Below are 11,558 nucleotides of genomic sequence, written 5' to 3'. Positions count from 1 at the left end.
GGAAACATCATCTTGCAAGACGATCATGATTCATTTATCATCATTAGTATTTCAGTTAATGCTGGAGCATTTACACCAAATCATTGAGAAACCAAGCCAGCACACTCAAGGTCACGACACTGAACAACCTGCTGACAAAGACAATGTTTACTATCGATTTGGAGGAGCAACATTGTCAAACATGCTACAAGAAAGATACAAAAGTATTAGGAGATGCAGCCAAGAAAAGATTGCGACCATTTCGAATGAAATCCCCATTCTGCAAGCTATTGCTACCAAGTCAAGAGCAGACATGCCATCTTATTTAAGGTATAGAGATCATGGGTACATGTACACTCCCGACCCTTCGTTTATTCCCTTTTTTAAGCAAGTCGACACATTTGTACAGCAAGTGGTTAACCCTTCTGGTTTTCAGAAACACCGTGATGATTTAGTTAAAGTGGCCCATGATTTCATGCAAATTAAGGAAAAAGAGTTAAAGGAAAAGTTTAACAAGCAAATTCAAAGAAAGTTGTCATTGACAGATGAAGTAGTGCAAGAAGATATACCCATTAAAAATGTATACCAAGAGATGGTACGTAAACTCAGTGATATAAGGATTGAAGAGTTTTTATCTGTACAACGTCAGAAGATGGCACATGAAAAAGGACAAGCCACTACATCTGGACAAAATCTACGTGACAATTTACTTACCCACCATACTTATTTACGCACAAATATAGAATATTAGTTAATGATTGATTAAAGGGTATCATATAGCCTATGTATACAATAATAATAATAATGATAACAATAATAATGATAATATCTGATAACTGGCTCAAACTAATGAGAAAGTCATGCTGGCAATCTAGCTGTGATTTGGAATAACACATATAAGTCTAGTCTATGGAGAATACATTATGAGGTAAAAAGAAAGAAAGAGAGAGAGTCAGAGTGGAGAAGGTTATAGTGAGACTGAATTAGCATTAGGCTTTCTTTTGATATTGTTTCCTATTTAGTGGAAGTTCTGTTGTTTGTAAGGGCTGATCTTTATAATCTTTAGAGCAATGATGGCTGGATACCACTTGTTTAACCAGGCTTGCAGCTCTAGCAGTAGCATAATTCACAGCATCAAGTTTCCCTCCAGCATTGTATTTATATTGACTGAACAACGTTTCCACTGCTGAACCAGAAACACGTAAGGGAGATACAAAGTAAGATGGGTATTTTAGTAAGAAAATATTGACAAAAAAAACTTAAATCCATATACATCCACACGAAGCAAATCAAATGCTTTAACAAAAAAATCATTTTGAAGTTAAGGATCATGAATATAGCTTACTTTGCCATGCTAAAAACTCTTTGTTTGGGTCAGCATAGTTGAAACTTGAGCCTATATAAATGTATAATTATAAATTTATTTTTAATCTGTATAAAGATACCTTTTTTTATTTGTACTTCTTTTAGCCAATTACTAAAAAATTGATATCCTTCATCTATAGATTTTAAAACTTCTGAATCCATGCTGACAACTCTTGAGTGTGACAGAAAACCATTTTCAAATATCTTGTTGCATGCTTCCAAAAATTGTAATGTGTTTGAATCACTTGTGCAGCATTCTTTAGTGGCAGTCATTTCTTCAATGTGACGGAATAACTCTGATAGTACATGTTCTTGCTAAAATATTAAACTCATTTCAGTAATTATCTAACATAATAAACCTGCATGATTTTTGCTGGAGTTACATTAAGTTTTGTCCAAAAATTTCTAATTAAGTAATTATGTGTACTTCCTTTAACTTAGGGACCATCCTAGTTTCACCACTGCTAATTCTCCTACATTCTCTTTCCCACAAATCAAGAATAGATTTCCACCCAAATGACACTTCCTGTTGTATGAACTCTTTTGTACCTTCTGATTTAGAAGAAAATAATGCGTTGATCATGTTCTTTAGCTACATTATGTGAAAAGAAGTCAGTTATTGAAAGTGATTATTATTATAATGATTATAAACTGACTTGATGAGTGGGACAGATCAGCCAGTAAATAAGGTTTGGTGGATCAAATGGGTTTATCATGACTGGTTGTACAGTGAATGGGTCATCACCTTCTGTATAATAGAACTATAATTATTAGGCTATTTAGGTAATTAACAAATATTTGCATGTATACAAGAAGTGGCTCAAAAATTAACAAGATTAAACAAATGGTTTAATGGTTTATAGTATAACAAAGACATACCATTTGAAATTGAATAAACACCAAAATGACCATGAGTTGCTTTCAGCATAGTGAGATTGGATGAAGCACCGTCGCATACCAAAAGAAGTGTTGTAAGCTCATGCAGATGAAATAGCTTGATGGTCTCAATTACACATGAGTACACAAACTTGTTTTTAAATGAGGTACAACTAGTGTAATATGGTCCAATGATATCAAAATCACCTGTACAATACAGTGATGTTATAGCTGAATGCATTTTATACACATACTTGTCAAGTCTCGCCATAAGAACTGCATTATATATGAAGTTTGTTGATTGCTTTCATCCTTTAACTCTTGGTATACATCAGCTAATGTTGCTAAATCCTCCCGTGTCATACTAAGACCAATGATTTTTTGGCTTCTTGAGTTCCAAAGCAATCTTCCAATTACCTTTACCTCATCAAAAATTAGTGCCCCTAATAAGTTATGATTACTTGCTTTAACTTAATGACTAAAATACCCCTTTACCTGCTTTCATTGATGGCTTGCATCCTTTCTTAACTCTTTCAGCATCATGAAGAATGAACTGAGCCAATTGTTCAGAGATACTGTCACTACTGCTGCCAGCATCATGCAAAAAAGCTCCAGTGTAAGCTTGCAATGTAGATCGTGATGGTAGTTGTAATATGTTAAAAGATTTTAGTGCTTCATATGCTGCTGGACTTCTGCTAAAAACTGCCAGTGCTATGTAAAGTATATAATGAATAGTCATATACAATGCATGCTCACAAAAAGATATATACCCATTCTTATAGTAACATAACTCCATCTGTTATTCCTTTGCCCAGTACCTATATGTAGATAAAGTTGTTTAATAAATGTCATTTCAAAAGTTCATTTCTTACAGTTTTTCTTTTGGTCCTTCACAAAATCACTCCTCATTGTCCGCTTGTCATTAGCCCACACAGCTCTCAATTTATCGCTCACTCCATGCTTCTCTCCCTCAGATATTACATCTTCCAAATCTTTGGAGCACTGTTCATTAATAACATTGTGTATTAAGGCCATTTCTTCATCTTGCTCTGAATCCAATACTACAGTGTTACCTTCGTGTCTGGTCAATATCCTGGTTGAAGAGCCTCGATCAATTTTAATGTTCTGCTTCCTCATTGCTTGACTTTGAGGTGACATGTATGTCAAGCGGGCATGTGATGATGCACTTTGTTGTATAATTTTTTTTTTGAAGGACTTTCTGCCATAGTTTTTTTCACTTGGTGACTGAGGTTGCAATTTAGTCTCATGCAGCTATGGCATAATACGGCGTCTGCTTCTCTTTTCTCTCTGCTCACTGTCAATCTCTCGCCAAGGCTGTGCCAAACTTCACAAGATTTGGAGTCAATTCGTGCTGTTGGATGTTGTGAAATCCTCACATCCTTTGGATCAAACGAAACAATCTCTTTGAACTTTTGGTACTCTGACACTGCAATGCCAGGGCAAAACTTATATTTTGTGGAGTATGGCGAGTAAGTAGCACATAACTCCTTTAGCTGGGTTTCAATGAAAACCGTTGATGACAAAATGCCCTCTTTCATTAATTGATAAATAATGTGAATGGTGTACTCACCCTTTTTTGTAATGAGTATTCTACACCTAGAGATATGGCCCAAAGGAGGGTGATGATATAGTTGCATGTGTAGAATTACAACAGAGTCACAACTTCCAGCTTCTATACTAGTTTGAACTGCTACAAAGTAATCAGAACTATTAATGAGTTGAACAATTTGATCTAGATATATCAGACCCGCTGATGACCCTGATCTCTCTGCAGCCATGGATGAGGTAGCATCAGTGATTGAGTCCTGGGGGGCGATTGAGCTAGCCTCTGCAGGAGTTGCCATCACAAAAAAGAGTAAAATTTAAAAAAAGCAAGAAAGACTGGGTGTAGTTTTGAAAAAAAACTGGTAGAAGTAGAGGAATGATGACAGCAAACATTTTAAAATGAGCAGAAACAGCACAAGAAGATCGCAGATTGCACGTACGGGTGGTATTATTGCCGTTTTCGGCGCGCTCTACAGCCCCGCCCATAGTTCAAACCCATCAATGAATAATTAATTTTTAATAACTACTAAAAATAAAATACTGAAATATCCTGAATGTGACTCTTCAATTTTACGACGTGATGAAGCAGGGGGTATATCACAGTAGAACACTCTCTTCTATTATCTACTCTTGCTATAAGTCTATAACAATGGCACACTTGCATTTTTACAGCCGTATAGAGTTACGAAAAAAGTAATGATAGATAAAGCATCTTGGAACTTGATGTAAGAGTTTCATGTGTGTGCCAGACTTCCTCTTTGACTTATAAAACCTCAACTGACACAACACCACCCACATGACGAGACTTATGCTGTCACAAAACTGCCGCTAAATAAAATGAAAAAAATTAACTCAAAATAAATAAGTATAGCAACCTAAATGTCTCATTAACCTGATATGGTACAGCAGAAGTCTTCAGAAAAGACGCTGCACTGAAAGTGCTCCTTTTTTCAGTGAGCCTTCATCTATGAGCGCCATATTAAATGTTATGAGTACCACCCCCTTCCGGTGCAAATAAACTTGTCAAAATTCAGACGGTTGCGATTCAACTGTATGCATATATTTACATGCGTTATTTGCTCAATTAATGAAGCTAAATCAGGAAGGCAAATGGGGAACATTAATGCACTTAAAAATTTAGTCAGAGATACATCAGTTCCAAATAATCATGCCCAAACAATGTCAAAGCCAAGGAAGACTTTTATCGAAAGATTTCACTTCCAACTTAGTTGTTGCAACAAAAGAAGTAAAGAATGAGAGTGTGATATCACTTAATGTTGAAGAGCTTGTTATTAAAAGATATGTAAGGCTGTTAAGTGTTCCTGCTGGCACAGACACATCTGATGGTGTCCTGACATATTCCTCTGAACTAATCACTCTCTGTTTACTGTAGGACACATTTCATGACGCAATAAGAGAAGGTGGCAGGAAGAGAGTAATGCTTATATAGAAATTTTTATTTCTAGTATATGATGCTACCAATAGAGTGAACTAAGAGAGTAATGCTTATATAGAAATTTTTATTTCTAGTATATGATGCTACCAATAGAGTGAACTATAGAAAAGAGGCCGTAATCTTGCTAGCACAATATCATTTTATGTATTTTCTAAACGCAAAACACAGCAGTTAGCATATGATAGGTTCATAAACACTCCTGGACGTATTGAATGCAACAATCCCTGCGACCTTCATCAGGAACACTGAAATAGAAGACTAAAGGAGATTCTCAGAAATCTGAACTCAAATATTGGTACTGGTACCATCACTCGAGCTGCAAAAGCACTAGTAGTACAAAAATATTTGTAATCAGTTTGCAGAGCGACGGTTTCACAGAAGCATAGCATTCCATCCAATCAGAAAGATGTCAATGCCATGATTGAGAGTTTGGAAGAATCTCCAAGAGTCCTGATTAACCAGCCACATAGAAGACATGCTTCATTTTCCTTTAAAGAATTTGTCTTGGAGACGTACAATAAAGATAAGGTAACTGGCAGAATGGTGGATATAATAGGTACTCATTTATGCAATAATTAATGCTATTGTATGTGTAACAAAGTATAATAATGTATATCAGTAATATCTAAAATAGATAAAAGTTTAAAAAAAATAATAATAATAATTGTTTATTATTCTAATATTATTATTGTTATTATTTATTTGTTTATTAATGTCATTTATTTATTTATGATTTTTTTGAGTTTTAATTGTTACAATAGTTTATGCTTACTGAATTTATTATTATCATTATTACTTTTGTTAGTATTTTTTCTATATTTTTGTTGTCTCGCTCTTCAATCCCTAGTGTTTTGTTTCTTAGGTGACTTATTTTTAATGCAATTAATATTATCAATATTATAATTATTTTGATCAACTCTAGACTTAAATTATTATTATCTGTACTACAAATTATAGGTTATTCACTGAAGTAGAGTTGACATACATACAACATATCTAACATGCTAGGCAATAAAGAAACCACCAAGCTTGACAAATGGATTAATAAGAGCATAAGCGTAGAGCGCCAGGTTTGTAAGTGTTTGCCGGAGGTTTCTAAGTGTTCCTGGGAGGTATCTCATAGAAATCTGGTATTCTGCTCTCTGATTGGTCAATTGAAATTTGACATGATAAAATTATCATTATTATTATTATTATTATTTATGTACTATCAATAATAATAATAACCATCGAGGATGGGTTAGGCATCAACCCATTTTTATTTTCTTACTAAATAACAATGATTTAATTAACCTATTATTTCCCTATACTAACTTCATTTTACCAATTCTAATACTTTATACAAAAAGGACTAATTAAGTAAATAACTACAAAAAGAAAAATTTGTCAGGATGAGCAGACTCAGGAAGGGACCCCATAACACTCACAGCGTTGGCCTTTTGTACCACGACTGAAATCTGATGCATCAATTATGAGAAGGACTCCTCCCCAAACTGCTCCCCAATTCAAGTTCCCAGCTGACAGAGGAACTTCAGGGACATAAACCAATGGCACCAAAGGTCTCTATTGCCACAGGAGTGAAGGAGTATGACTGATGGAGGGCATCTTACTTAGCACACTTCTTCACCTTAGCAGCCTTAGCAAAAGACCCAGGGCCATGAAATGGAATGCTCTCATAAGACGGTGCTAGGGTGTCAGGGCATGTGGCATCCGAAACAAGGGGCTTACCTAATGACTATGGGACCATGGTGACTCCATCCAGTCTCTTACCATCAGATCTAGCCAAGCCGGATGGCTCAAGATGAGATGGGACCCCTGCAGCTGAATATGTATAATAGTAATAATTGATGATGCAACTCTATCCCTCATAATGTCTTAAATATTACTCTTATTCTCATTCTACCTCTATAAATATGACATATTTTATTTTCTTTCTAGCTCTAACCCTACCTAATCTATCTGTATCATTTGAGATATTAATTAATTTATTTTATAATAATACTAATAATAATAATAATAGTAATAAAAATAATAATTCTTCCTACTTTTCCTTGTCTTCTTGTATTTCTTTATTTCTGTTGTTCTGTAGGGCTTTCCCTCTATTCCCATCATAACATTATCTACATGTATGTGTTACAGTCTCTATTGTTGTTTTATAATAATAATAATAATAATAATAATAAGAAAAAATCGAGGGTGGTAGCATGAAGTGCTGTGCCTGTAATGGGTCCAGTGCTGTATGTAAGTCCTGTTTTTGCCGGAAGACAGGCTCTAAGTGTTTCTCTTGTCTTCCTAAAAGGAAAGAAACCTGACCAAAAAACCATACAATCTACTACTAGCAGCTCCATACCATCTCTTTCCCAACATCATGACTGTCCTTCGCCGCCATTGGTTTCTCCTGTCAATGTGCAGGCCCTCGTCTTCATCTAGCGCTCGTACAAGTATCCTTGACTTTGAACAGTACATAACGTGTGCCTTTGGAGATACTTTGTGCTGTACTACAGTGCCAGACAGTGAGTGGTCCTGCCACTGGTTACTCACTTGAAAGGAAGATTATACCATGTCCCTGGAGGATCCATTGGTCGAAGATATGTCGATCTACTGTCTGAGGAAGTCGCTGCTGGGAACTATTCCTCTGAAAGGCTGATGGCTTTTTCTGATGTAATATTACAAAGAACCCGTACGGTAAGGAAAGGGACTGATATAAGAGCATTGATGGAGAGAAGGTTGTTGAAAGGGACAATTGAAGGCTTTGATAGTTTAATGAATGAAGCTGTTGCGTGTGACAGTACTCTCAAGACCCAGGCCTATAAAGAGGACACCGATCATTTGGTCACTGTTTTAAAAAAAATTAATAATGCAGGGCAAGACTAGGGCAACTGTGCAATGGCTCTCTGAGTGGTCAAAGGGACTTATACTACCTTTTAGTAAAGTAATTGAAACAATGACCTGAGACCGTCATTCGTCTACTACGACAATTTTAGATGCTTTAAAGTCGAAACACCCAGATTGGCAATGTCCACCCGAGTCTGCTCTGATTAAGTGTGATACTCTCCCTCCAAGACTAGATCAAATGGTTACTGGTGCACACATTCACTTCACAGCCTCCCACATTCAAGGCAGTGCCGGACCTTTGGGTACCAACGCTGGCCACTGGCACGATGTTTTCCTTCGCTATGGGGCACATAGTGATCGTCTTCAGGGTTTCATTGCCACCCTGGTCTGTCATCTCACGAACAACGTTGTTCCTTGGGATGATATTTATGCACTTATGTCATGTCAGCTGGTAGCTCTAGGTAAGTGTCCTGGTGTTCGTCCCATAGGAATTGGTAAGACTCTAAGAATAACTTGTAAGACTGTTCGTTTTCTAACAAGGTATGATCTCAATAATACAAGTAATATTACCCAACTCTGTGGAAGAGTTAAGTGTGGGATTGAGGCTGCAATACATACTGAGTCTGATTTGTTTAAGGCAAATGAGAATCATGGATAAGGAGTTTTGATGATTGATGCATCGAACACTTTTAATAGTATTAACTGTCAGGCAGCTCTGTGGAATACCCACATATTCTTTGGCCTATTTGTTCATGTTTGTATTTTATACATACAGAGGTAGGGCACCTCTGGTGGTCAAAGATTCAAATGAGTTTTTATACAGTAACAAAGGGGTAACTCAAGGGGACCCACTCTCAATGTTTATATATGCTGTGGCTACAGTCTCACTGATTCATCACATTAGCCATCCTAACACAGGTAGAGACGTATGGTATGCAGACAATGCCTCAGCTTGTGCTTCATTGGATGATTTATTGTCATGGTTCCCCAGGTCACCATTTTGAACCTCGGAAATGAGTTCTTGTTGTCAATTCTGATTATGTTTCAAGTGCTTGTGGTCTATTTCAGAGTTATGGTGTGAATGTGACAACCAGCCATAGGCTGCTTGGTAGTGTTATTGGTAATAAGATTGGATCATTGAATAATGTTAAGGACTGTGTTAGTCAATGGGTTAAGATACTTGAAAGGCTAATTGTTATTGCTGAGACACAGCCACAATACTCTGCCTACACAAGATCAACACAATCTCAATGGACATATCTGCAGAGGGAATTGTTTGGTCCAGTGAAACTGTTATCAAGAAGTTGTTATCAACTCTTCTTGGTTGTGAGATCTCCAATAGTGAGCGTACTCTCTTTCTCTTCCAACAAGGATCAGTGGCCTCAATATACTTTAGCCACCACTGCTGATAAAAACTAATCAAACTCAACGAAGCATACCACCCCTTATACTAATGCTCTAAAAGAAAATGGTCAATTTGATATCGATGAGTTTACAGAATACTATGAGTCATATATTAAGAAGATCAATAAGAACAAGGACGCAGATATGCTAGAGGTTTTATTATTCTACTAGGATTGATCAGGAATAATATGGTGCCATGTGTAGAGCTAAGGATGACAAGATGTCTTCGTGGCTCACAGTAAACCCTGTAGCTAAACATCGCATTGCCCTATCTGCACAGGAGTTTAGAGACGCCCTTGCCATCAGGTATAGGAAACCTTTACTAGAAATACCACCACATTGTGATGGGTGTAACACACCATTTGATCTCTCTCATGCTCTGTCATGTAGAAAAGGGGGTTTAGTTACACAACATCACAATGAAGGGATGCTTTTGGGGATTTGGCCTCTCTTGCAATTACTGAAATCACCAGAGCCAGTAGTACGTAAGACACATCATTTATCTGGTAGTCCTGCCTCAGTATAGCTGAACTGTCTGGATGCTACAGTCTGAGGGGTTGTTTGACATCAGACACTGACGCCCAGTCTTACAGCAACCGCTCACCATCTGAAGTATTACTAGCTGCAGAACGAGAGAAAAAGAGGAAGTACAATCAAGCGTGCAGTGAAAGAAGAGCTCAATTCACACCCCTATGTGTATCACTTGATGGAAAGTTGGGTAAGGAAGCCACCATTTTTATAAACAGCCAGCTGAAAGATTGTCATCAAAGTGGGGACAGAACTATAGTATTGTTTTATGTTGGATTAGGACCAGACTTTCATTCGCGTACTGCAAGCCACCAATTCTTTCACTCTTTCTTTTCCTTGTAAAATAATAATATTACTAACAAACAATTAATATTATAAACATATCATTTATGCAGTGAACAGTTACAGATATGTTCACATATGTCCGAACAATCACAGTTATTCTGTAAAGATGTTTCTTCATGAAGTAGAAAAGTGTCATAAATCAACTTGTGCCTGCAATGGATTGCGTTTTTACGACCTGGGGGCATAGCCCCCAGGTCGTCCTATAATTGATTTCACCCACGTGCGATATATATATATATATGTATGTCAACACTTACATTTCTTCTATACATGTTGTATTGGAGAAATAACAAGCATTAGCAACCACCTGTCCACGCTACGTAAGTGGGTGTGGTCACGGCAAACAAAATGGCGGCATGCACACGGGACAAAGTTATGATCTTTCTAACAGTGAAAGAACATAGAGGTACTGTCTAAAGACTTCTCTAGAAACATTAGAAGGTTTAGAGAACCTTCATAAGTCTTAATAAGAACCCAGTTGTACTTGCAAGGTGGTAAAAACAATTATAGGAATATTTTTACACTGTTACGCTTGTTTCTATACCCTTGCATACCAGGAGTAATTCTACCTCTGGGATATCGTCCAGCTCTGCCTACTTCTGAGCATAATCCTCCAAAGTAATAGGTGATCTCTAGTGACATATATGTCTCATATCTGAGCAGTGAATACCCATCCTGACTGCACAGGTTGCTACTATTATTCTAATTTGTGAACTCTTTTCACAAATACATCAGGGACTTTTTTCAACATCGTCTGTACTAGCTCTTGTGTATAAATCAAGAAGACAATATTGACAAACCATCGATTTTCCAGGGGGATATATGATGTAAAGACCAAGGAATAGCTCTATTTTGTCATATACTAAGTTACAATCTGAATATGAATGGCAAAAAATTACATTTTTATGGTAATTTAATCCTTCCTTCCTCAATTGAGTATACACATTGTTTGCAAACTCACTCAAAGACACAAACGTAACAGTCAAAAAGATGTTGTTTCCACAGGATGAAATTCCTATCACTACCACAATCTCCATTAGCAAACTCTTTACCACAGATTCAAAAGTTGTCTTTGTTGCAGTAGCTGTTGCGGCTATTACTGGTACACTTGGTAAAGAACTGCCAATGTGACCAAATTCAGCCAGCGTTGTTTGAAAATGATCTCCACTGAATGGAAAGAATAATTACTCATGTAATACAAGTG

The 11,558-nt window shown here is 36.7% G+C and overlaps 1 protein-coding gene and 1 long non-coding RNA gene across 4 annotated transcripts; both read right to left on the bottom strand.

Annotated features, from left to right (window-relative positions):
- Positions 1-719: 719 nt before the first annotated feature.
- Positions 720-5,261, bottom strand: LOC109582964 (uncharacterized). Of its 2 annotated transcripts, none has more exons than XM_019998063.1 (10): positions 3,093-5,261; positions 2,991-3,038; positions 2,716-2,931; positions 2,475-2,663; positions 2,224-2,427; positions 2,001-2,092; positions 1,704-1,936; positions 1,425-1,659; positions 1,325-1,375; positions 720-1,275 (listed from the first exon to the last, which is right to left on the bottom strand). In XM_019998063.1, the coding sequence occupies exons 1-7, from the start codon at positions 3,376-3,378 to the stop codon at positions 1,754-1,756; spliced, it is 1,218 nt and encodes a 405-aa protein (XP_019853622.1). In that variant the 5' UTR covers positions 3,379-5,261; the 3' UTR covers positions 720-1,275; positions 1,325-1,375; positions 1,425-1,659; positions 1,704-1,753. The 2 variants fall into 2 exon arrangements, with proteins under 2 accessions (XP_019853622.1, XP_019853621.1); XM_019998062.1 differs by having other exon boundaries at positions 720-1,375; positions 3,093-4,614; positions 4,679-5,261.
- Positions 5,262-6,556: 1,295 nt separating this feature from the next.
- Positions 6,557-10,546, bottom strand: LOC109582965 (uncharacterized). 2 transcript variants are annotated; one of them, XR_002185299.1, is made up of 3 exons: positions 7,593-10,546; positions 7,288-7,550; positions 6,557-7,063 (listed from the first exon to the last, which is right to left on the bottom strand). It is a non-coding gene; the product is annotated as an uncharacterized LOC109582965 (long non-coding RNA). The 2 variants fall into 2 exon arrangements; XR_002185298.1 differs by having other exon boundaries at positions 7,288-10,546.
- Positions 10,547-11,558: the final 1,012 nt, after the last annotated feature.

Source organism: Amphimedon queenslandica, unplaced genomic scaffold, assembly GCF_000090795.2.
Source record: "Amphimedon queenslandica unplaced genomic scaffold, v1.1 AMPQUscaffold_13342, whole genome shotgun sequence".
Classification (NCBI taxonomy): Eukaryota; Metazoa; Porifera; class Demospongiae; order Haplosclerida; family Niphatidae; genus Amphimedon; species Amphimedon queenslandica.
Note: the sequence above shows the minus strand (reverse complement) of the source record. Positions and strands in the feature narration are given on the sequence as shown.

Excerpts from the sequence above, each read along its gene's own strand:
- LOC109582964 (XM_019998063.1), bottom strand. The coding sequence starts at position 3,378 with ATGTCACCTCAAAGTCAAGCAATGAGGAAGCAGAACATTAAAATTGAT. Across the intron at positions 2,932-2,990 it reads TTATGTTACTATAAGAATGG|CACTGGCAGTTTTTAGCAGA; the intron begins GTATATATCTTT and ends TACTTTACATAG. Across the intron at positions 2,093-2,223 it reads TGTTTATTCAATTTCAAATG|AAGGTGATGACCCATTCACT; the intron begins GTATGTCTTTGT and ends TCTATTATACAG.